Source organism: Geotrypetes seraphini, chromosome 4 (assembly GCF_902459505.1).
Source record: "Geotrypetes seraphini chromosome 4, aGeoSer1.1, whole genome shotgun sequence".
Taxonomy (NCBI): Eukaryota; Metazoa; Chordata; class Amphibia; order Gymnophiona; family Dermophiidae; genus Geotrypetes; species Geotrypetes seraphini.
In genome coordinates this window covers 241384664-241410518 of record NC_047087.1, presented here as the reverse complement: position 1 = coordinate 241410518, position 25855 = coordinate 241384664, and the positions used below count along the sequence as shown (strand labels likewise).

Genomic DNA, 25855 nt, shown 5'->3' with positions numbered 1-25855 from the left:
AAAAAACAAAAAAAAAAAACCGGCTTGGAGAATTTATGTTCCGGGTGCTAACATGTGCTTGTACCGTCTTCCCTTCTCTTCCCTCTGAAACTGGAAGTTATGTCCGGGGGGGGGGGGGGAGAGAAGGGAAGCCGGCACGCACATGTTAGAGCCTCATTCGCGGGCTAAAGCGGGAGACAGATCAGTGAAGCTTGCGATTTGCTCTTCTTGCTGCCAGGTCCTGCCTACTTTCTGTTTCCTCAAAGGCAGGACCTGGCAGCATTTCTCCCAATAGGTCGATCTTGGGCCGATCAGCCTTCCTCTCCCCGACGTCAATTCTGCCGTCGGAGAGGAAGTTCTGGCCAGCGGAACTTCCTCTCCGACGGCAAAATTGATGTCGGGGAGAGGAATGCTGGTGGGTCCGAAGCAAGGAGAGCTTGGCTGGCGGCGGGCGGCTTTGTGGGCCTGTTATCCGATGGCAGCGGCAGTGGCAGTGGCTTGGGAGAGGACAGGGAGGGAGAAAGAGGGCAGGCAGGGTGACAGAAGGAAAGAAGAGAAACAGAAAAAAAAGAAAGGGGGCATGAAGAGAGAAAGAAAGAGAGGGCAGGGAGAGAAGAAGAAAACGTTGGAGGGGGGGGGGAATGAGGTCAGGAGGAGAAGAAGCATACAGGCTAAAAGAAGGGAAGAAAGATTGGATGCACAGTCAGAAGATTAAAGTGCAACCAGAGACTCATGAAATCACCAGACAAGGTAGGAAAAATGATTTTATTTTAAATTTAGTGATCAAAATGTGTCTGAATCTGCTCTCTATATTTTACAATATGGTCCCCTTTTACTAAACCGCAATAGAGGTTTTAAGCACAGGGAGCCTATGAGCGTCGAGAGCAGCGCTGGGCATTCAGCGCAGCTCCCTGCGCTAAATCTGCTATCGTGGTTTAGTAAAAAGGGAGGGGGTGGGTATTTGTCTATTTTTGTATGGTTGTTAATGAGGTGACAGTGCATAGAGTCATCTGCTTTGACCTCTTTGAAAAAACCCCGGAATAGGAATGATAATTAACAATTCTATGCGTACAGTGTGCGTTGTGTTTTTTTAAAATTTTATTGTTGGTAGATCATTTTGACTTGGTCATTTTAAAAGTAGCTCGCAAGCCCAAAAAGTGTGGGCACCCCTGCACTATTCTATTTAGGACACTTAGCCCGGAGGGTCTTTTATAAAATAGTGCTTAACACAGATTTTTTTTCCTGGCATCTAAATTCGGTTGTAGTGAACTATTGCTGATTTCTCCTGATGCAGCAGTCACATCCGTGAAACACAATTAGTTTCAGTTTCAGTTTATATCTTATCATATTCTATCCAAAGTTCATGAATCTGCTCTCTTATGTTAGCAGATTCGATCTCCTATTTGGAGATGATGCGGTGATTTGAATGATCTGCACTTAAAGTCTGAGGCTTGTTTGATTAATATTTTTCTGTTTTAATTTTTTATTGAATTTATATAGACAGATGTGAACCAAATTAACATCACATAATATTTACTACAAAGACAAAGGTACCTGTAAATTAAACTGAATGACAATAGTCACATAAAAGTCTCCAAAACTTGTTAAAATTTTATAAATTGCACATTTTAACAACAACTAGCTCTTCATATTTCCTTATTAAGCACTCCACCAAACACATTCAGACAAAACTGAATATTTGGATCTTTCAAACATAGCAGCAAAGCTAAGCAAACTGCTATTCTCTAGTACTGTTACTTATAGTAGTGTATTTACGGTAGTAAATTTGCCTCAATTTAATCAATTATACTATAGATCTAAATTTGAGTGCCATTTACTGAATCTGGCTCCAAATGGGAGAAAACCTTTAGTAAACAGGCTCTAGTGCAGTGTTTTTCAACCTTTTTTGGGCAAAGGAACACTTGTTTCATGAAAAAAATCACGAGGCACACCACCATTAGAAAATGTAAAAAAATTTAACTCTGTGCCTATATTGACTATATATAAAGTAATTCTCTTGAATAGGAATCAAATAAACACAAAGAAAGTATTTTATAATTACTTTATTATGAAATATTAAGTAAACAGAATAGTGAAAAATTATAAAATACTTTATTCAGTGCGAAACCTGGGCCTGTTTGGCTGAACACAAAGCTGATATTCTGGCTGGAATCGAAGAAAGACACACACGTAGCTCTTCGTCAACAGCCGTTCCCTTCACCGCCCCGTCACCGTCATCCCTTTCACCGCCCCGTCACCGCCACTGCCATCCCATTCACCGCCCCGTCACCGTCCCCGCTGCATCCATATAAGCCTTAGTACTGTAATATTTAGCTTATTCCTTTCTTATAAATCAAAGTTCCTGCTGCTGAACTAGAGAAAGAGATGTTCAGCTGGCAGGGCTTTGTTTATAAATTTTTATCAACACAACTAATATACTATTTTATCCTAAAGCAAAAAATAAATAAATAAATATAATTTTTTTTTCTACCTTTGTTGTCTGGTTTCTGCTTTCCACATCTTCTCATTCAATTCCTTCCATCCACTGTGTGTCTTCTCTCTGCGTCTTCCAGTTGCTGTTACTGTGCCTCTCCCTTCACCCCCCACCCCCTCCAATTGGTCTAGCACCCATCTTCTTCCCTCCGCTCCCCCATAGTCTGGCATCTGTCTTCTTCCCACTCTGTCTTCCACATTTCCCTTCGGGGTCTGTTCCTCTCCACCCTCCTTCAATGTCTGTCCTATTCCTTTCCACCACCACCCTTCCCTCCCTCCTTTACCATCTGTTCCTTTCTACTACCCTTCAGCTCCTCTCACGTGGCTTATCTATCTACCTTCCTCCCTCTTATTTTCATGGCACGTTACAATGTAATTTGTGCAAGCCACTGGAGCCTGCGAGCTCGGTCCCTGTCCCATCGCCACAAACCATCTCACTTCTGTGCTCCTATTTTCTCCATTTCTAATATCTCCCCTATGTATCTGTCATTGCCCACCCCCTGTGTCCATATACCATCCCCATGGCATGTCCCCTTTATGTCTCTGTCCCTATGCCCCATGCACATAATTTCCCCTCTTTCTGTTACCTTCCTGTGTCCAGATTTCCCCTATCTTCCTCTTCCATACCAGTGTGTCTCTTCTTTTCAACCCCATCTAGCTTTTTTCCCTCTTTCTTCCCCCCCCCCCCCCCCCCTGCTTCTAGCATCTGGCTCACCTGCCTGTCCTTCCCTTTCTTTCCTGCTGTGGGTTTTTCTTTCCGTCTTCATCCCCTTGGCCCAGAATCCTTTTCCCTTTCACTTCCTCCTTCCAATTTGAGCCGGGAACACGAGCGATCGCACGGTCCCCGCAGCCACCACTCGCCTGCCCAATCGATCCTACTGTTTAGCCAGCTCTCTCCCTTCGCCTCACCTTAGTTTGTAGGTTTTGTTTTTCGGCGACATGCACGCTTTCCCAAAGAGCCGCGCACGCGTGGCTGCTCAGTGTTCAATCTTCTGCTCTGCTGCAACTTCCTGTTTCCGGTTGCGTCAGAGCAGAAGATCGAAACTGAACAGCAGCGGGGACCGTGGGAGTCTCATGGGAGCGCGTGCGGGACCCGGCCTGAGGCCTAATTAGTGTCTGCACCGTACGGCACACCAGGCAACATCTCGCGGCACACTAGTGTGCCGCGGAACAGCGGTTGAAAAACACTGCTCTAGTGTTCCTAATGTAACAGAGAAGAAAACTTTACATACTACAGAATGAATTGGCACATCTTTACATGTCATTATAGCTAATACATGGTAAAATTAAATTAGGTAACATAAGGTTCATTTTAAAATATGCATTTCTTTGAGCAGCCATGCATGATGCTTACTTGAAAAAAATTGAATAAAATGTGCTCCTGGAAGATGACGAGGAAAGGATAAGTAATGAAATCACTATGCCTTTGACCATTTTTTAAATGGAGCATGAAGGCAAGAAATGAATTTGCTTCAATTAAATTAACTGAGGTCCAAGAAAACCTAAGCCTGTCCATCATTGTATCTTGGACTCCTTCTTGGTTTCACTTCAATCAACTGACAGAGGCTAAGCTATCATTAGGGACCTGATTCACTAATCTCTTCTCTCACTGACACAGAGAAGTGTCTTAGTAAGATGAAACCTTAGGATGTTCTGAGACACTGAACTGACATAAAATTAGAGAGCTTTCTGTAAGTAATATATTCTATCCGATTCATTTATTCCATAATTCACAAAACATTGTGCAGCAAAATATTTTAATTTAAATTATTATATCTTCCACAAATATGTCATTGCAAGTTTGAATATGCTTTGTACTATAACAATGTTATTGTGAGGGAGAAGGTAGTACACTTCTCCCTCCGTATTCGCTGTGATAGGGGATTAACAGACCCACGAATACAGAAAAATCGCAAATAACTTTTTCATATGTTATTTGCTGTTTTCTATTAAAAACCATCATGAATATGATGAAACTGTGAATAAGATGGAAGTAGACCTGGCCTGTTCCTGAAGGAGAGGCAACACACGGTGAAGAAAGTGCTGGGAATCAGCGATTTTCTCTGTAAATGCTTGGAATCAGTGATTTCTCTATGCCAGCTGACATAATTTGGGGGGAGGAGCCAGCAAGCTAAAAACCACAAATAATCAAAACCACAATTGCTGAAATTCTGAATAAGGAGGAAGAAGTGTATAGCGAAGAGCACTCCTTCACTGATATTACAATTACATCATCTTACAGTAGGGGGAGCTAGCTCATGGAGGCTAGGAATAAGCCACTTTAGCGTAAGTGGAACAAATCTGTTGTCAGAAAGGCAGGGCTCAGGCAGGGAGGAGGTTAAATGCCCTAAGATCAGTGGCATAGTAAGGGTGAGCAGCGCCTGGAGCAGTGGCGCCCCTCCCTGCCCCTCACCACACACACGTACCCACCTTCCCCGTACCTTTTTAATTTCTCCAGCATGAGCAACATGCCCATGTCGGTGTCGGATCACCCTTGATGTCACTTCCTGGGCGCCAGTCCCAGAAGTGATGTCAGAGAGAGTGCTGATGCAGGCAGCAACCTGCACAAGTAATAAAAAGGTACGGGGAAGGCAAGTGGCACGCATGTGCAGCAAGGAGAGGAGCAGGGGGCGGAGAGGAGTAGAAGTGCCATGCCCTTAGGTAGACTGCACCAGGGGCGAACCCCCCTCCCCTCCCGCACCCCTGCTTCAGTACATGGGGAGAGCCTGGGGAAGAGGAGTGGCCCTTGACAGATATTGATACCTGTGATTGCTAGAAGCAGAGGATTCAACTCATAGGACAATCTTACTTAGAACTTTAAGAGAGAATGTAGTCTAAAAATGTGAAGCTGTGTTGGGGGAGAGACTACAGGAGCATTGTGACTGTGGAAGTGACTGTGGAACGGTTCCTGTGGAAGACACATCTGGGACTGGCTGCGGGGACCCTGAAGTGAAACGGAAAGTAGCGCGTATTGAACTGTAGAACCTGTCGGGGACAGAGATCAAAAGGAATTATAGTAACATTCTAAGTGATTGTGTTATTGTTTAGTGTCCAGCCTGTGGGAAGAACAGTCTTGGGACATCCTTACTTTGCAATTAATAACGCTATTGTGGTCCTTGCAACCCCTGTATGTGGCTGTATTCCTCAGAGTTCCAGCCCTGGCTTCAGAGCCACGTTCCTTATATATTAAGGAAACATCACAAATTAATATACAATTATTAGATCTAGGGATGGGCTTGTCATTTGCAACAACATATAAAATGTCATTGCATGTAGATAAACAAAAACATATTTTTTAAAAATTTACTGATAATAGTGAACCCTCTTTACAAAATAATCTGTGCTACAGTATTTGTTAAAAAGGGTGCATTCTTCCTAAAGAGTGTGCACTATGAGGTAAATTCTCAAAAGTCCCAGAAAATTAGGTGCCAGAATGATGCATGATAAGAGTGAATTCTAAAAAGGCAATTGTGCATGAAATTGCCATTATAGAATATTAGTATAAGTCTACATTTACTTGTTAAACTTTAGGTGAAGCATTTGTGCTGGCTTATTTATTCAATTTTCTTTACCATTCTCCCAGGGGAGCTCAGAACGGTTTATATGAATTTACTCAAGCATTTGTCCCTGTCTGTCCTGGTAGGCTAACAATCTAATGTATCTGGGACAATGGGGGGGATTAAGTGACTTGCCCAGGGTCACAAGGAGCAGTGTGGGCTTGAACCCACAGCCTCAGGATGCTAAGGCTGTACCTTTAACCACTATGCCACATTCTCTCCTAATGGCTTGTGCAAATGTTCATGTCTAGCTGTATGCAGTTAGGTGTATAAGTGCTAGTATTCTATAGCCACATAAATAACTGCCTGATCTGCCCATGTCCTCCCAGGTCCATGCTCCCCCTTGAAGTTGCACATTCTGGAATTTGAGTGTGCAATTTATAGACTAGCAATTAAGGGTAGTTACATGTGTAACTAATAATTGGTACCAGTTATAACCAATAGTTGGCCATTAAATCTACTTAACAGCCAATTATTGAATTATGCACATAACTTACTTTATTCTATAGTATAACTTGCATGCATAAGTTAGAGGGCATTTGTGCAATTATTCTTGCTGTACATTGCCTTGAGTGAATATCTGCAAAGGGGGAACACTCTTTTCTAGATAGTGTATGCATATGCAATAGTCCGCTCGTGCATAATGATTTGCACAGGCCTGCACTATCTAGAAGAGAGGTCACACTCTACAAATAATGCACTTTCTTTGTGAATAGTGTACCATCTTTGCAAAGAGTATGCACTGTCAATGAAATACTTCTGTAATAAACAGGTGCCCATTAAAAAAAGACCATTTCTGGAAACACAAAATGAAAACTTTCTGGCTGTCTCTCCCTTAATAGACTGTAGTAGTACACAGACCTTATGCAACATGTAAAGGAGTAGAATCAAATTTATCATGCAACATTTCCACACTACTGTGCTAAAATATTCTGGCCCAGCTCTAATTCCCCCCATTCCCTTTTCCCTAATATCACAGCATTATACTATATTTTCCTAGTATATAAGTTTGTTCAATTTGTAGAATTTAAACCATACATTCAATTGGTATTTATTATTCTTAAGACAGGTTTTGCAACTTTTATCTACAAAGAACCAAAAATGAATAAGGTTTAATATGCCAAAGGATGAATTTATGAGTAATATTATGATGCACATCTCTCTGAACTTCAAGGTGTACTTAAAGAACAAAATTTGGCTGTAAAACTAGATTTAGTAGTGGTATGGGAAATGCTTGAAAATCACTGCATCTGAACATCAATCCAAAATTGTTAGTGAATGCCATGTAGGATGAAGTTTATATGGTCAGACAGATCAGAGAGTGGTTGAGGGCCCCCCTCCAGCACAAGACAGACCATTAAGAGTTCTACTAGCCCATTTGATATATGTCATGGCCACTATAATTTTCACACCTCTCAACAGAATTGACCATTATCCTTGAGGTTAGTGAGTAATATTCCTAGGGACTGTCTAATATATTCATCTGTGGCATATATGATTCAGAAGAAAAGTGGATGCATTCAATAACCAGTGTGCTTTATGCTCAAGGATTAGAAGTGGTAATTAAATGTGCTGAGATAAATGAGAGAAAATATTAAGAGGCCAAACTTTGGATTTGACAAATATCTAAATTAATATGAGTCAAAGAAGGCTAGTACTTAGCAACAGGAAGATACCGATCATAAGTTTAGAAGGGAAAGAGAGATATGTGATGAAGGAAAAGCAAAACATAAACTGACATTTTTAATAATGATGGGCTTTTTGAAATTATGATTTCATATTTTAAGTAGTGTGGTTGTCATGTTTTTCAAATATAAGGTTAATAAATATAAATAAAACAAAGGGGTCCTTTTACTAAGCACTGACATGTGCTTATCCCAGTTTAAAAAAGATTACCGTGGGACGCGTTGAGGTGTCCTGTGGTAAATTTGGCATTTTGCAAGGCGCTCACCACATGCTCAAAAAATAAATTTTATTTTCTGGGAAGGGGAGTGTTTGGAGGTGGAAATGAGCGTGACAGCACTAATCAGTGTGCTGGACATTGCCGCACACTAACTGATTAGCGTGAGGGTTAGCACATGAGCCCTTAGGTCCCGATTCTATAAAGTCCATCTAAAGTTAGTGCCGATACCCCACCCAACACTGCACCACCCTACCTGACACCCCAACACCCCACCTGACATTGTAACACTCCATCTGACATCCCAACATCCCATCTGACACCCCCTAAACACTCCTTGTACCTTTGAAGAAGGCTAGCAAGAGAGATGCATAGTAACATAGTAGATGACGGCAGATAAAGACCAGAATGGTCCATCCAGTCTGCCCAACCTGATGCCTACTCTCTCCTGCTGGCAGGCCCACCTCTTCCAAAATAGCAGGCTTTCCCCTTCCTGGTGCATAATGGGATGCACCGGGGAGGGGCCTATGGACCTAATTGGCCCATATACCTAAGGCCCCTCCCATATGAAGGGCCTTAGGCACCTGGACCAATCAGAGCCTTAGACCTCCTTCTGGATGCATCTTGGGATGCCCTGGCAGTGGCCTAGGCCTCCAATGATCCAGATACCAAAGGCCACTTCCTAAAGCTATGATTGGCCCAGGTTCTTAAGGCCCTTCCTATGGGAGAGACCTTAGGTAACTGGGCCAATCAGGTCCTAGGCTCCTCCCTGGTACATCCCAGGATGTACCGGAAAGGGGAAGGCCCGCCATTTTGAAAGAGGTGGGCCTGCCGGCATGAGTGAGTGGGCATCCCTCTTGCCAGCCTTCATCAAAGGTATGGGGGGTATTGGGGGTGTTGTATTGGATGTTGTGGTATCAGGTGGAGCATTGCAGTGTTGAGTGGGGTGTTGGGGAGTGTTAGGATGTCAGGTGGGGTGTTGCCATGTCAGGTGGGGTGTCGGGCATTTGGGGATCATGGGGCCTTGTGACAGGAGAGAGTGAGCATCTCTCCTGCCAGTGGGAGTGGCAGGGGTGTTAGGCAGGAGGGAATGGACATCCCTCCTGCAACATGGATGTGTGGGGGTGGGAGTATTAGGGGTGTTAGGCAGGAAGGAGTGGGTATCCCTCCTGCTGCTCCACAGATAAGTGTTGGGGAATCCTCTGCTGCTACCGGCTCAGCTGATCATGGCAGGAGTGTTTTCCCCCAATCAGCTGAGTCGACAGGACTCCCCAAAGCTGTGGTTCTGGGGAGTCTTGCCGGCTCAGCTAATCGGGGATTCCCTTACTGTGATGAGCTGAGCCGACAGTTTTGTCTACTTTTAAAGATTGAAATGTAGGCCAGCATTTTGCTGGCCTACATTTCAGGCATATGTTGTGGCTCTAGGGGGATGGGTAGGGACACTTAAATTCACCCAAGGCCACTTCCAGGTGAAACCATGCCCACGCCCAGCTTTGGGAGAGTTTAAGTATCCCTACACATCTCTGTAAACCTGTAACATAGGCGACCTTCCTCACATGGGTTTTTTCTAAAAACGTACATCCTGATTGGCTGTCAGGCGGTGGTAGGACAACTACCACCACCTTTAATCGGGATGCCTGCTTATAGAATCAGCCCCTTACGGCCAGTTTTTCTTGCATGTTCTCTGCCACTGCCGGCTTAGCTGATCATGGCAGGGGTATTTTCCCCCTGATCAGCTGAGCCGGCAGAACTCCCCGAAGCTGCGGTTTTGGGAAGTCCTGCCAGCTCAGATGACTGGGGATTCCCATGCTGTGATCAGCTGATGGCAAGGGATCCTTCAGCAAAGATAGGCAGCTGAACTACCTATCTTTGCAATCAGGCTAAGGTGCGATTCTCTAACCGGCACTGATGATATGGGTTAAAAACCGGGGTGGGGTGGGGGGAGGTAAGGCATCTGTTCTTTAAGACAGATGCGATTCTGTGTAGGACGCCAGTGCACAATTCTCAGCTGCTTTATAGGCGGCCACTGAAACAGAATCAGCCCCTAAAGGTGCGCTAATGTGATTCTCTTTCTAAGTTTTTATACCATGGAGATATTTAAATGTCTCAGAGTTTTATCATTTAATTAAAAAATGAGTTTGCATCTTACACACAGCCTATATGTAGTATTTAAGGATATGTGGACAGATTACATCCTTATATCCTAAAGCCAAATGTCAACTGTTAAGTCAGAAAAAAAATAACGGAGCAGAACAATCTGTAAAAGTTAACTGGGCCACTGCCTAAAGCCAATAATGACTTTGCTTGTAGCAAGCAAATGCACAATTAGTGTATTCATAGAATTTCAAAAGTTATAAGGACAGTATTGGGCTATTTTAAATCGCAAAGAGTCATGTTTACTAAGGTGTGCTAAATAGTTAACTTGGGTTCTAGTTAGGGTTGCTAGATTTTCCAATCAGAAAATCTGGATCCCTAGACCCGCCCCCAAGGCCCACTCAGTTCTACCCATCCCAGCCCTAATCCCACCCCCAGTCCCACCCTAGCCCCACCCCCGCTGCCTGCTCTTGTCTGCAAATCGCGCTGGGCAGGGAGGAAGTCCGTGCATGTGCAGATGTCACATGTTGACATCGAGCGTGCGCAAGCGCAGACTTATTTATTTATTTTAAAAATATATCAACCGCCTATATCTAGACGGCATTACAGTAATAACATGCACTGAATATGACACACAGGACTTTTACAAACAGGTGAATACAAACAGGTCACAGGTGAATAATCACATTTTAAATAGGTCTTTACAGTGCAGTTCATCTTAAAACCAGCATTCAATGTTTCAACTTGGCCCGACGCAATTTGAGGAGGCTTTTCAAAACCCGGATAAAGTGCCGGGTTTTGAAAATCCATCCGGATCCTCAGACATGTCTTCAAAAGGAGGACATGTTTAGGGAAATCCAGACATCTGGTAACCCTAGTTCTAGTGCATGCTGTTAGCAGTACCCCCATGCTAATGTCTAGCAATACTTTATAACCAGTGCAGTAAAAGTGGGTGTGGGCACGGCGGAATATGCGTGGAGATTGGACATGGACTACATTTTGCATTTGGTGTGCAGTGGATAGTGTGTGCCAACTGCCCAATGTACACTTAATAAAGTTCACCCAATGCATCTGCAATACAACTATAGTGCGTTAGTTGCATCCATGCTCATAGTACCTGAAAGTAAGGCATGTTAGAGAGCTTATTGTGCAGAAACTTCAGGTGAATGCTGGTACTCCCCCTCCCCCCCCCCCCCCACACACACATTTACCACAGGGCCTTGTCACTTCAGGCAGGGTACTTTTGAATATTAGCCCACATTAAGTTGCAAACACTAGAGAATGACACGGTGACAAAATTCATCACCGTTCCCATCCCCGCGGATAACCGAGGGAAATAATCCCATGTCATTTTCTAGTGTCTATTTCAACCTCGGTCCTTCTACACCAGCATTCTTCAGAGCAAAGCTTGCGGGTCAGTGGTTGTGGCCATTCATACTCTGATTCTTATGTGAGCCAAGGATAATGAAGCCATTGTGACATCACTGATGCGATTGGCTCTTAGGCACTGGTGGAATGAGGCATTATGACATCACAATATCTGCTCTGGATACCAGAGACTGTCATTCTGTAGTGTCTATCTCAACTTCAATCCTTCTACACCAGCATTCTTCAAAGCAAAGCTTGCGGGTCAGTGGTTGTGGCCATTCATACTCTGATTCTTCCCTCTCTCCTTAAAGAATGACATGAAGATGGTTTCCCGCAGTTATCCGTGAGGACGGGAACGGTGATGAATTTTGTCACCGTGTCATTCTCTAGCAAACACCTAATGTTTTCTAGTAAACCTTATGTGTTATCCCACAAAAATGTTCATGTGTTAATAACAGTTTTCATGAAATTCAGCTAAGAGCGGCAAATGTGCTCTCAGCTCATTTGCAGTGACTACACTTCACAAAGAATGTCTCACACATTCCCATAGCCAGAAATTTCACTGAGGCAGTGAATGAGGAATTATTTAAAATATGGACCCTTTGCAGAGCAGCAGGTGAAAATTATAAGGGCCTTCCAGCTGAAATTGGAGGAAATGCTGAACCCATCCTTGGTGGGGGATTTTGATTCCATAGTCACTCAATAGGTCCAATCCCTACCCCTTCCCTAACCCCAATGTAGAGATAACAGTTTTCTAAACTTCCCCTTCCCTAAAGGCCCATCGTTTCACATTGTCAAATGACTGGCATTGCCCCTGCCCCACCCCCCAATTCTGCTTTCCCTAGCACCCTAACATACATACCTCAAGAGACTCCCAGGGGAGATTGAGACAGCAGCAATCCTCACTTCCTCCTGCCCTATAACTAGCTCCAAAATGGCAATGACTAACCCCCTAGTAGTAGTCTTGTGGAACTACTGGCTTAGACACAGATTATTAAATAACTGTGCACCATAGTCAAGACTACTGCTAGGTGTTATCTAGTGCCATCTGAAGTTAAAGGCATAGTAGGATGGAATGGGACTTGTTCCTGCCCCATTTCCCCAGATCCTTTGGGGGTGAGTTGAAGTGCTGGGGGAATGAACAGGAGTGGTCCTGCAGGCTGGTGAATATTCTTCTAAATTTGTGAATGGGTAAAATGAGGCTTAAAAGAGAAAGGAGGTTTAAAACCATTTTAGCCCTTTATAACAGCTCAAAAGAGAAGATTGCCAGGCCATGAAGGTATTGAAATCCTCCTGGGAAAGGGAGTCCAATTTGAACAAAAGGGCTCTTTAATTTCCTCCAACTGCTGCAAAAAGAGGCACATGTTTAACATCTGAAATAAAACAAAACACAAGCTCTTGATCGTTTTTTTTTCCCCAGCAAAATGGGCTTATGGAGTGTTTATCCTGTGCTTGAGTTTTATTTTTAGGCATTAATGAGTTGTTTGCATGATTTTGCATCACAGCAGCTCATTAGTGCCAAATTGACATAAAATTATGAGTATAAAAACATAAGAACAACCATGCTTGATCAGACCAATGGTCTAGATTAGCAGGATGTATGAAAAGCGTGAATGAATGGCGAAACACAAATTGGTTTTTAACCTTGCAAAATCAGAGGTTATGCTGATTGGGAGGAAAGATGATCCACAATGGCCAAAAGAGATTAAGGCTTGTGACCAGGCTCTACTGATACAACGAAAGCTGAAAATATTTAGGGGTCTGGCTGGACTCAACGCTTAGCATAAAAGACCAGATTTTGTCCGTAGTTAAATCTATCTTTTTCCAGCTGTGACTGTTAAGTCGCCTATAATCGATGATGTCGATACATGACTTCCGGATTGTGGTTCAGACGATAGTTTTATCGAAGTTGGACTATTATAATGCTCTTTATCTGGGGATTCCAACAGTGCAGTGTAAAGCATTACAACTGATCCAAAATGTGGTTGCGAGGTTGATTTGTAGAGTTAAGAAATTTGACCACATAACATCGTGGTTGAAGAGACTGCACTGGTTACCTGTACGATCACGCGTTATTTTCAAAACTTTAAAGTTAGTGTTCAAAGTCATTTACCATGGGATTCCTTGGTATCTGTCACAAAGCATGGCAATCTATCGACTGCTCAGAACCTTGCGTTCTGAGGGTGCAATACGTTTTTCTTTGACGGACTTCTCATAAATTCATTATAAGAGCACAAGAACTTCTGCTATTTCCATCATGGGAGTAACGCTGTGGAACAAATTAACTGGACCATTAAGGGATTTATCTGATATTCAGAGGGTTAAAAAAAATACTTACAACTACATTATTTCTGGAAGCTTTTCATTAAATGATATGTTGTTTAATGCTGGTTTTAAGATGAATGATTCTGTGAGGATTTATGAAATCTTGGTTTTAAGATGTAATTATTAATTTGTATTTTAATGATATGTATATAAGTCGTGTTAGTTTGACTTTATGTATGTTATTTTTGTAATGCCGCTTGGGAACAGGTGGTTGCCAATTTTTATTTTTTTTAAATAAATCTAGCCCAGTTTTCTGTTTCCACCAGTGGCCAATCCAGGTCACAGTACCTGGCAGAAACACAAATAGTGGCAACATTCTATGTTACCATGCAAATTAGATTTCATATAAAAGTTTAGTACTGCAAGTGTTGTTATGCCACATGACTGCTAAAGTGCACTACTGGCTTAGGGGCAGATTATTAAATAACTATGTGTACCATATTCAAGACTACTGCTAATAGTTGTTAAAATGCATGCAGATTGTGAAAATTTGAAGGCAGACCTTAGGAAATTGGAAGACTGTGCATCCAAATGTGTACAAATGCAAAGTGATGCACTTTGGGATGAATAACCCAAATCATGATTACCAGATGCTAGGGTCCACCTTGGAGGTTAGCACCCAAGAAAAAGATCTGGGTGTCATTGTAAACAATACAATGAAATCTTCCGCCCAATGTGTGGCGGTGGCCAAAAAAGCAATCAAGATGCTAGGAATTATTAACAAGACTAAGAATTGTTAACAAGACTAAGAATGTAATAATGCCTCTGTATTGCTAGATAGTGCAACCTCACCTTGAGTATTGTGTTCAATTTTGGTTGCCTTATCTCAAGAAAGATATAGCGGAACTAGAAAAGGTTTCAAGAAGAGCGACCATGATGATAAAAGAGATGGAACTCCTCTAGTATGAGGAAAATTAAAAAGGTTAAGGCTCCTCAGTTTGGAAAAGAGACAGCTGAAGGGAGATATGATTGAAGTCTACAAAATCCTGAGTGTGCAATACCGGTACAAGTGGATCAATTTTTCAACAATTACAAAGACTAGGGGATACTTGATGATGTTTCAAGGAAATACTTTTAAAACCAATGAGAGGATTTTTTTTTTTCCACTCAGAGAATAGTTAAGTTCTGGAATACATTGCCAGAGGTTGTGGTAAGAGTGGTTAATGTAGCTGGTTTTAAGAAAGGTTTGGACAATTTCCTGACAGAAAAGTCCAAAGTCTGTTATTGAGACAGACATGGAGGAAATCACTGCTTGCACTGGATTGGTAGCTGGAATGTTGCTATTTTTTTTTTTTTTGGGGGGGGGGGTTGCCAGGTACTAGTAACCTGGATTGGCCACCGTGAGGATGGGCTACTCGGCTGGATGGATCATTGGTTTGACCCAGTAAGGCTATTCTTGTGATCTTATTATTTATTATGTCTATAATACTGCCAAATGCACGCAGCGCTGTACATTGGATGCAAGAGACAGTCTCTGCTCAAAAGACACAGTGTACAGAAAGGGTGACTCTATGCATGCTGCTCAGGTAGGGAATTAGGGGACCGATGAGGTGGATAGAGTAGAGGATTAAAGAGGGAATGACAAGCAAATATGGGTGCATTACAAGTTGGTTGGGTTAGGACATAAATGCAGCTTCAAAAATTGGGCTTTCTTCATGGATTTGAATACCACCAGAGATGGTGTCTGACATATCGAGTCAAGCAGGTTGTTCCAAGCATACAGCGCAGCAAGGTAGAAGGGACAGAATCAGGAGTTGGCAGTAGAGGAGAAGAGTACTGACGAGAGACTTACCCGATGAAAGGAGTTCCTGCGATGGAGTGTAGGGAGAGAGGAGAGATACTGAGGAGCCACAGAGTAAATACCCTTGTAGATCAAAAGAGGAGCTTGAATTGTGGAAATGGACAGGGAGCCAGTGAAGTGACTTGAGAAGAGGGGTAACATGAGTATAACACTGGCAGAATACAAGGCATGCAGCAGAATTCTGAACAGATTGAAGGGAAAGAGATGGCTTAGCGAAAGACCTGTGGGAAGCACATTGCAGTAGTTCACAAGAGGTAATGAGAGCATGGATGAGTCATTATATTTCTCCTCACATAAAGCTTTATGGACTCCTATTAAACCACACAAGGCCAAGCCTGATATGTCTAATCTGTGTTGGTATTCTGATAGACACTTTAGAACACATGCATTATATATGTCCTAATTTGTCACCCTTTTGGGATAAAATTTGGAACAGAATTTGCATGATAACAAAACTTAATTTCCCTATATCATATTATTTTGTCTGTCTGAAATCTGTTTGTCTTCTTAACTCAGTACAAGATGATTTTTAAAAAATTATTTGATATCCTCATGACTATTGCCCTATCTACTATATTACATAACAGGAAAAATCATAAACTTTTTGTTTTCAATTTTGGTGGTCTTCTTTTTGGAACATAGTCAAAAATGAAAGGATCTTAGTAGAGTGTTATAATACATTATACAAATCTGGCATTCTTTTACTAAGCCACATGTAACCACTCTGCTGCCTGAGATCAGGACTCAACAGCACTACTAGTGGTTAACCTAAAGAAGTACACTGACGTATGACCCGGCCTGGAGTCACCCTGCAGGACTGGAGTGATCAGAGGAACTTAGCAAAATGCACAACCAAAGTTGTATAATAATAATGTGAATTTTACTATCAAAATAAAGTCAAGATGGTTATACACAAAATGGTCAAAGAACTTTGTCAAAAGAATCCCAAAGTCAAAACAAAATAGCAAAATAAAAGTTCCAGTTTTTTCTCTTTTCCAACAAGGAAAAAGCAATATTCTTGAGCTCCTGCTCTTCTCAGAGCTAATTGATCCAATGTGCTCTCAGCCTGCTCCCAAGCAGGTTATAACACCAACAATACAGTTCTCTGCTCAGTTCTGTGCAATGCTTACAGTTTTCAAATAGAAGCCTCCAGCAGCCTTGGCAGCACTGCTGGGTAAATTCAGGTTTGCCTTACAAAAACAGCTTTTCAAATAGCTATCAAAATTCCCTCCCAGGGTGTTTGCAAACCTCACCTAATCAAACACTCTCAGCTCCAAATATTCACCCATAAAATGCAGAGTTCCATAAACAGAAAGTCCAAACAAAAACTCACAGTGCTGAAAATCATTACTGGCACCTGGAAGTAAATCCAACTTCCATCGGTTCAGAATATTGAAGGAACTCTTCAGGCAAGCTCTCTTGTAAATTCATAGGAGTTTCTTCATCCACAGCTTGCAGATTCAAAGTGTCTCCAGCCTCTATTACCTCCATGGGTGTACTGGTCTCACCTCTGCCTGGACCAGGGGAGTCATCCTGGGAAAGGAACCTGATCCTTCTCCCTAGCTTGCCTAATTGTTTCTCCCAACTTGCTGCCTTTTCTAGCCCTGATCTAGCTGAGTCACCAGGCACTAGAACAGCTCTTGGGCTCCCCCGGTGGTGACCTCAATATCTTATGCCTGGTGAGTTCTTAGCCCTACTGGCTCCACCTAGTGGACACACCTGAAAATACTGTGACCAAAGCAGGACAGTCCCTACTTGGTCACACACAGTAGAGGTTTCTACCACAGCCCGGGGCACTAAGGCCCGGATCCTATATAGGATGCCTGGAAGGGGCCTTAAATAACCCCGATTCTGTAACCAACTTTGGTTATTGAATTGGGTTAGATTAGATGCGGCTGCTACACTTATCACAGCAAGGGATCTCCCTTCCATGATAAGTATAGTGGCTGTGGCTGCCTGTCCTCCCCCCCCCCCCCTCCCAACGATCTCTGGCAGGAGGGTGCCCAACCCCTGGGCAAAGAGGAGTGTCTCAAGTATGCTTGCCAAAAAGCACTAACAGCTTTTCAAAATTCCCACCCAGATGAATGCAGACTTCTCCCCAATAATAGACCACTCACAGCTTTATAGAATAGTGCATAGAAACCAAAATGAGAATAAACCAAAACACAGTCCAGGAAATCCATTAATGAGACTGGGAGCAGAAAAACAAACTCCAGCCAACAATAGTCAAAAAAGAAAAAAAAAAACCTCAACTCACAGTCCTTCTGCTTATCAAGTGCAGGTTGCCACTGCTACTTCCATTGCTTCAGGAGTGTTGCAAAAATCCTCAGAAGCTAGTTCAGCTTGCAATTTCATTGGCATTTCCTGGTCAGTTGCAAGTACCTCTGAAGTGGCTTCTGCTTCATCCACTTCCATGGGAATACAGGCATTACTCTCACTTGAGGCAAGCGGTTCCTCTTTAGGGAGAGCTCTGAGTCTTCCCCCTAACCTTCCCAACACCTTGTTCAGGACTGCTAGCTTTTCAAGAGGGAAGACATGCACTGTTCTACCTGAGTCAGTAACTAGCTGATCCTCTCTTTGGCTCCCATGGTGGTGACCTGGATAATAGTCACTCTGCCTACTCTCAGGTCTGGCTTTACCCTCCAGGTACCTAGCTCTGCTGTGTTCATGTGAAGGCCTGAGTTGCTAGCATGCTCAGGAAGGTCTAAATAGTGGCGGGGCAGGGCCCTGGGCACCCCCTTTTTGGGTTTCCTGTCCCCTTTCCTTCCGGCACCCACAGGGACTTTTGCAGGCATGGAGCTTGACTGGTCACAATACCCACCTGCTATTATAGAATTCACGATTGATGTACATTGTCCCAGTGGCTAATTTTAGGTTGATCTACTGTATAGAGAATTTCCCCCTCCAGTCTCCTGGTTGCTGAGAGAATACAAAAGTTTATTTGAGGTTTCTTTGCCTTGCCATTTGAAATTTGAACAGTTTCCACAAACATTAAAATAAACAGGTAATCATATTTTATGTACCCTGGCTTAATGAGGTTCATTGCTGTCATCATATGCACAAAACTGGGAGGTACAAAACTAAAATTAAGATATTTGGTAAGATAAGCATCTTGGTAATATGTATCCTCCCCATCCACAACATTGCATAATCTTTCCATGTTGTCATACCAATGTTCATAATTCAGGGAATACAACACTGACAGGTCATTAGAAATGATCATACCTACATACTGAAATATTGACACAGCCTGGAAGTCAGAAATTCTCTGTGGATTTACTATCAGTCTCTATGTCCTGCACAGCATTACCACTGATTTAATATAATTGTGTATCCAGATAAGGATCCAAATAACTTCAACAATTGTATGAGTTTGGGATTAAATAGCTGAAATAATAATAATAATAAAGAAAAGCAGTGTACCATCTCTATATAAAAATATTACATATGATTCCCCATTGATGTTAATTCCTTGAAACTGGGACTATTTCTTATATGTGGGAGGTTCAATTATTATTGTAAAAAGTAACAGGGAAAGAGGGCTGCCCTGTGGGTACCATGACCTAATAAAAAATATACAGGTGGCCTATTTATTAGAACTATTGTTGCAGTTTTGTAATAGTTTATTAATTTTTAAAATAGATTTGTTTGGAGAAAGGAAGTCATTAGACTATCTAGTCCTTTTACAAAGGTGCGGTAGCCGTTTTAGCGCGTGCTAAAAATTATCGCACACTAAATGCTAACGCATCCATAGGATATAATGGATGTGTTAGCACATGTTAGCGGTTATTGCATGCTAATTTTTAGCACGCTGTAAATGCTAGCGCATCCATAGGATATAATGGGCGTGTTAGCACATGTTAGCGGTTATTGCATGCTAATTTTTAGCACGCTCTAAATGCTAACGCATCCATAGGATATAATGGGCATGTTAGCACATGTTAGAGTTTATTGCATGCTAATTTTTAGCACGCGATAAATGCTAGCACATCCATAGGATATAATGGATGTGTTAGCACGCGTTAGTGTTTATTGCATGCTAATTTTTAGCACGCACTAAAACAACTACCGCACCTTAGTAGAAGGACCCCAATATTAGATGGGCAGGTGAAAAGCAATTACCTGGGTGAGGGAGGGTGGAAGAGAGGGGTGGAAAGAATAAAAATGGGAGAGTAGAAATGTTTTTGCACTAGAGATCAAATGTTTGGCGGTATTATATTTGTTGAATATTTTGTCATAGGTTGTTTTTTTAAATCTAATAAATACAAGAAAACAAATAAATACTGCAATTCAGCCATATCCAATACTTTTGTCAGCATCAAGTGAAACAATACTGGAATTCTCTTTAAAGTTATGAATATATTGAACAATATTTACAAAAAGTCTAATATTACAAGTATTTACCTCAAATCTTCCCCTTATAAGCTCTTTTTGGTCTGGATGGATAATATTTGGAATATGTTTCTTAATTCATAAACAAACCAAAACCTCAAAAATCCACTGGACAAAAGGGCAACAACAAACAAAATCTGGTATTTAAAGAAAACCAGAACAGGGGAGTAGCTGAACCAGCAAGTCCCAGGTTTATTAACATAATAAATAACAAAAACTTAAAATAAGTGTATGAGTATAATGAAAGCGGCTAAAAAAACAAAGTAGAAATAAGCACAGGCTCTAAAATATGAAACAGTATCCCAAATGCTATATCAATATTGCCAAACTCTTCCAATTCACTATATTCAAACCTGTTTTCTAGATGGATTTCAATGCTGCTCACCTGCAGTTCATCTAAATCTCAAGGTGGTGTGTTAGAGTCATGGTATAGGTGGGACAAGTACGGGTTTATGACTTGGACGTTTTTCTGCCACAATCATTTAAGAATGCATCGAGGGCACAATCTGCACATTTGAGGCTAGACCTATTTAAACAATATATGAATAAATGCCAAAAAGGTGCCCAAACTGGCCAGATGACCACTGGAGGGATGAAAATATTACCCTCCCACACACACACTCTCCCCCAGTGGTCACTGAACCCCTCCCACCCCCCAAAGATGTAAATGAAACCATATATACCTGCCTGTATGACAATTTCAGATATTATGGGCAGTTTTAGTGGAGCAGCAAGCAGGTCTCTGGAGTAGCCTGATGGTCAGTACAGTGGACAGCAGAGAAGTGGACCAGGCCCCTATTCCACTCTATCTACTACACTTGTGGTGAAAGGTGTGAGCCCTCCAAAACCCACCCAAAACCATGTCAGCCATATAAGCAGCCAAACATGATATGAATGATGTTGAATACCGTTAGCAGTCAAGACGCCTTACCCTCCTTCTTAGTTTGCTCAGTGCCCCCCCCCCCTTCAAGGAATGCCACAATAAAATGATCAATTCACTGGAATTGTCTAACCTTCACCTCTCTCTTGCCTTGTGTGAGATACAGACCATAAAAGTCTGTCTGGCATCGGCCTCCATTGCCTCATGCTAGATTTGGGCACTCTTCATTTTCTCTCACTATTCGCAGGACAGACCATTCAAGTTTGTTCCAAGGTAACTCCTCAGTAGCCATGTTGCATTCCCATCTTCTTTCTATTTAAGCATCCCCTATGTCAGTCACAGTTTTAGACTCTACCACCACTCTCAGAGGGGCGTTTAATGCATCCACCACTCTCTTCTGAGTCTACCTCCTTGCAACCTCCATTCATGTCCTCTAGTTTTATGGTTTGTTTGAATATGAATACCCTTCAAGTACTTAAAAGTCTGTATCTTATCACCTATCTCTCTCTTCTTTTATCTAGCATATACATATTCAAGTCCTCCAGTCTTTTTTCATATGTCTTATGGCACAAACTCTGTACCATTTTTGTCACCTTCCTCTGAACCACATCAAGTCTTTTTACATACCTGTAGAGAAACGACCTCCAAAACTGGACACAGTACTCCAAGTGAAGTCTCACCAACATCAGAATAAGTTAACAGCTGAATGAGATGTCTTAGAGGTATTGCTATCAGGCTGTATATCAAAAGACTCCATAACAAATTTATAAAAATAAGTTTTAAAAATGCCTTTTAGTGACTTTCAAATAAGTCACTTGACATTTCCACAGAATTAAAATTTCTATTTGCATTAATTCCCAGAGGGTGGTCTCATCCCTGTCTTTTTATGGTCTTGTTATAATAATGCAATCTTGGTTGGCAATTCCTTTTATTTTGCATTTTATGCTTCCAAATAAATGGTGATAAAGTTGTGATTGTCTTTGTTATGATTGTAAAACATTTAAGCTTTCCAAATACTCACAAAGTCTGTAAACAAATTCAGGATTACTTAATATCCTTCTATTCATTAACCATCTGTGGTTACTATGTATCTTCCCTGGTCTCCCTAGTTCAATTAGGAGAGGTATATGATTTGATATCTGAATATTTTTTATATAAATCTTTCAGATATTGTTCATAAGGTTTTGAGGGAGGAACTGATAATCTATCCATGAATAGTATTTATGAGAAGCTAAATAAAAGTACTGTATAGTCTCTCTTGGATCTATGACAATCTGTCCAAACACTGGTTAAGACTAAACCTGGCCCTAAAAGTGAAATTGATTTGGGCCTTACCCTGAAGCTCTGTTGACGCATGAGGAAAGTTAGGTCCATAATTCAATTTATAGTTCAGGGTACAGGCCGGTCTGGCGTAGTATCTGGTAGGCTGGAGGGGTTTACCCATTTGACAGTATTTCAAAAAAACAAATAATCCATGCACACTGGTATTTCATGAGAAAATGAACTTTTACTGAGCAATTTAATGGGAATATCCACTTTCCCAGGAATGTTCTCAAGGGTAATAACATTTTACAATATGTGCAGTTTCAGTCACTGCAATGTTAGTTTTGTCTGTTGTAACATGTTCCTTATTCTCCTCATTTGCACAATCGCAGTCCTCAGAGACTCTCAACGTTCACAGTACAGGACTCTCCACTGGAATTTCCCCTACCAGGTCCTCTCAGATCCGGTTGCTTCTCACTGATCCACTTGTAGTCTTATCTCACTCATGAAGCGATATAGAAGCATACTATTCTTTGTCTTATTTACCATCCCTTCCCTAATAATTCCTAGTATCTGGTTTGCTTTTTTGAGTGTTGCTGCACACTGGGAGGAAGATTTCAGCGTTTTGTTTACAATGATACCTAGATATTTTTCTTGGGTGCTGACCCCCCCCAAGGTGGACCCTAGCATCTGATAACTAAGATTTGGATTATTCTTCCCAATGTGTATCACTTTACATTTGCCCACATTAAATTTCATCTGCCATTTTGGATGCCTAGTCTCCCAGTTTCTTAAGCTCATCCTGCAAGTTTTCACAGTCTGCTTTGAAAAGTTTAATATCATCTGCAAATTTAATCAATTCATTTGTCGTTGCAATGTCCAGATCATTTATAAATATGTTATATAGCACTAGTCCACTATTCCTCCTCCTCCATTGAGAAAAATGACCATTTAACCCTACCCTCAGTTTTCTGCCCTTATGTGAAGAAGCAGTACTAGGCGGGAAGAGGTTGGAACCACCTACCGGGCTATAAAGGAGAAAGCCCTTATGTGAAAACCTGCTGGTTGTGAGATTTAGTAGAAGGGAATTGATTTGTAAAGCTGCTAGAAAGAATACTGGGTGTGAAGAATAAAAGGAGGGGGGGGGATGTACCTGTAGAGCAGACATGTCAAACTCTGGCCCACAGTGTAGTAAAATTTGGCCCGCCAGACAATTAAAAAGGTTAACTTAAGTTGGTCCGCTGGCAGACAGAGTGCGATTTGGGAAGTGCTGCAATACCTTCTGCTCTTACCTTAAGCTAATTTCAGCAGCATGCAGAGAGGATCACCATAGCTGTAGCGATCCTTGCAGGCTGCCATCGTTTTGAGCATCACACTCTCTCTGCCGCAATCCTGCCCCTGGCGTTAGAGGAGGGGGGCAGGATCGCGGCAGAGGGAACGTGGTGCTCAGTTTTTATTATACTTTGATAAATCGCTTATTTAATTTTACTAAGCGAAATACAAAAATTAAAAATTAATAAAACAAACCTTTCTGTTTACAGTTTAAAATTTAACTAAAAAAAATAGGGTAGACAATTAGACATACAGACCAACTAAAACAAAAGGGAAGAGGGGAAACAACTACAATTTAGTATTTCAAAGTTCAGAGGAGAAACATATATGGAAAGGATGATAGAGTGGGGAATCTAAAAAGAATAAAAAGAAGAAGAGGAAAAAGAAGAGTGGAAAGACGTACAGGAGAAGAAGGGTAAAAGAGGATCCAATTAGAAAAAGGAATTTTGTATAAGAGCCGAGCAAAGGTTAAGGGTTAAAAGCATCCTTAAAAAGGATTACTTTTAAAACGGGTCAGATTAACTTCTTCTCTTAGATATTGTGTCATTGCATTTCAGAGCTGTGGCACCATCACCGAAAATATGTCTTGTCGTTGTGTCCCAGTGATTTTCAAGAAGGGGACTGTTAGGAGTTTTTGATTCATAGACTGAAGTGAGCGTGAAGTACTGTAAGGGATGAGCAATTTATCAATGAACTGTGGTTCAGCACTGGCGATCCTGTCTGCAGGCTGCCAAAATTAGCTGAAGGTAAGACCTTGACTTTTCATAGTTTATTTAAAATTTGATTACATGCCTATCAAAATTCTAGGTGAAAGTACAATATTAATAAAAAAAATAAGGGGTACAATAGTTTAAAACACATATATATAGTTTAGACTTTGATGATATATTAAGTGTGATTTAAGTATAAATGATTGTATTATATGTTACACTTACTGGGAGCTTTAAAAATGAATAAAGATTAATATAACAAGTTATGAGGAGGGGGGATGGTTGTTTTATGTATTAATTGTGTATTTAAAGTGCCTTTTTTGTAGTTTTTATATCTAAATTAATTATATGGCACTGTTAAAGTTTGAAAATCAATAAAGATTAATAATAAAAAAATAAAACTTAGATATCTTCAAACTAAGGACAACCCATACAGATTATGCATGGAAAGGGGGAAGGAACTACAATTAAATTATTAAAGGAAACATATAAGGAACAAACACAAGGAAGGGGAAGACACATGTTATGCTGCTGAAATTCTGTTAAAAGAAAGAAAAGTGACAGGATGAGGCGAGTAGCAAATACTTAAAGGGTACCTTGCGTCACTAGATATCTTTAGACAGAAAAGAGTATCTATGAGGGATGGGCCTTTTTCTACATTAGATGTCTCAAAGACTTAGATGGCTCTTACATGGCAAAAATAGTGCAGCCATTCCTAAATTAGACTCATTTGGAAAAATAAATTTTATTTTAACCTAATAGCAAAAGTTTTTCACTATTCATATGCATTGTGTTTGGAAAGCAAGTTGTTAGTGTGGCTAAAACTGAGGAGAGGGAGAGAGATGGTGGACAATGGGATTTAGGGAGGGAAAGAAGAGAAAGGCAGAGGAGTAGGACACAAGAGATAGTGAATGGAGGTGGGGGGGATAGAGATACTGGATAGGAGGGTAGTTGGGAAGAGAGAGTAAAAGTCTTTTTTATTTATTTTCTTTACATCGCAGAGCCAGCGTGGAGTTGGAGAGGTTGTAACCCTATACTTCATCCCTATACTTCAAGGGATCCTTTAGAGCATGCTAAATCAGTTAGCGTACCTTAATAAAATGACCCCTAAGCATCTTAATAAAAAATTTGGCCCGCAACTTACCCGATGTTTTAGATTTCGGCCCCTTATTTGATTGAGTTTGACACCCCTGCTGTAGAGTATTGAGAACCAGGGCAGGAATATTGCAGAGTTAACTGGTCTACTTGAGTTTGCTGTTTAAAACCATAATAAATAACTGTAATGACTGAAGATGCAGCTTACTCATCATGAATACTCTGTTGAAAATGTATTTATTTTATGTAAGTATTTATATACCACTTATAGTCTAAGTGGTTTACATTCAGGTACTTAAGCATTTTCCCTATCTGTCCTGGTGGGCTCATACTCTACCTAATGTACCTGGGCAATGGGGGGATTAAGTGACTTGCCCAGGGTCACAAAGAGCAGCATGGAATTTGAACCCACAACCTCAGGGTGCTGAGGGTGTAGCTCTAACCACTGTGCCCACACACCCAAAAAGTATGGCTATTGAGGGAGAGGCTCTGAGAAGTGAGCTAAACCGTTCCAGAAATGCTTTAAAGGGTCATAGATTTGATATACCACCTTTCTGTGGTACAACCAAAGCAGTTTACATATATTATTATGCAGATACTTTCTACGTCACAAGTAAGCTCACAATCTAAATTTTTGTACCTGGGGCAATGGAGGGTTACGCGACT

At 41.4% G+C, this 25855-nt stretch overlaps 1 protein-coding gene across 5 annotated transcripts in view; it reads right to left on the bottom strand.

Moving 5' to 3' along the window:
• CTNNA3 (catenin alpha 3) overlaps positions 1 to 25855 on the bottom strand; it is a 1751094-nt gene that overhangs the window by 681480 nt on the left and 1043759 nt on the right. The window contains exon 1 of one of the 5 annotated variants that reach the window (XM_033940463.1): positions 16851 to 16964. The exons of the other annotated variants lie outside the window; for them this stretch is intronic. Coding sequence (XP_033796354.1) covers positions 16851 to 16865 — 15 coding nt within the window. The 5' untranslated portion in view covers positions 16866 to 16964. Of the gene's footprint in view, positions 1 to 16850; positions 16965 to 25855 lie in introns of those variants that run through there. 5 annotated transcript variants of the gene reach the window in all.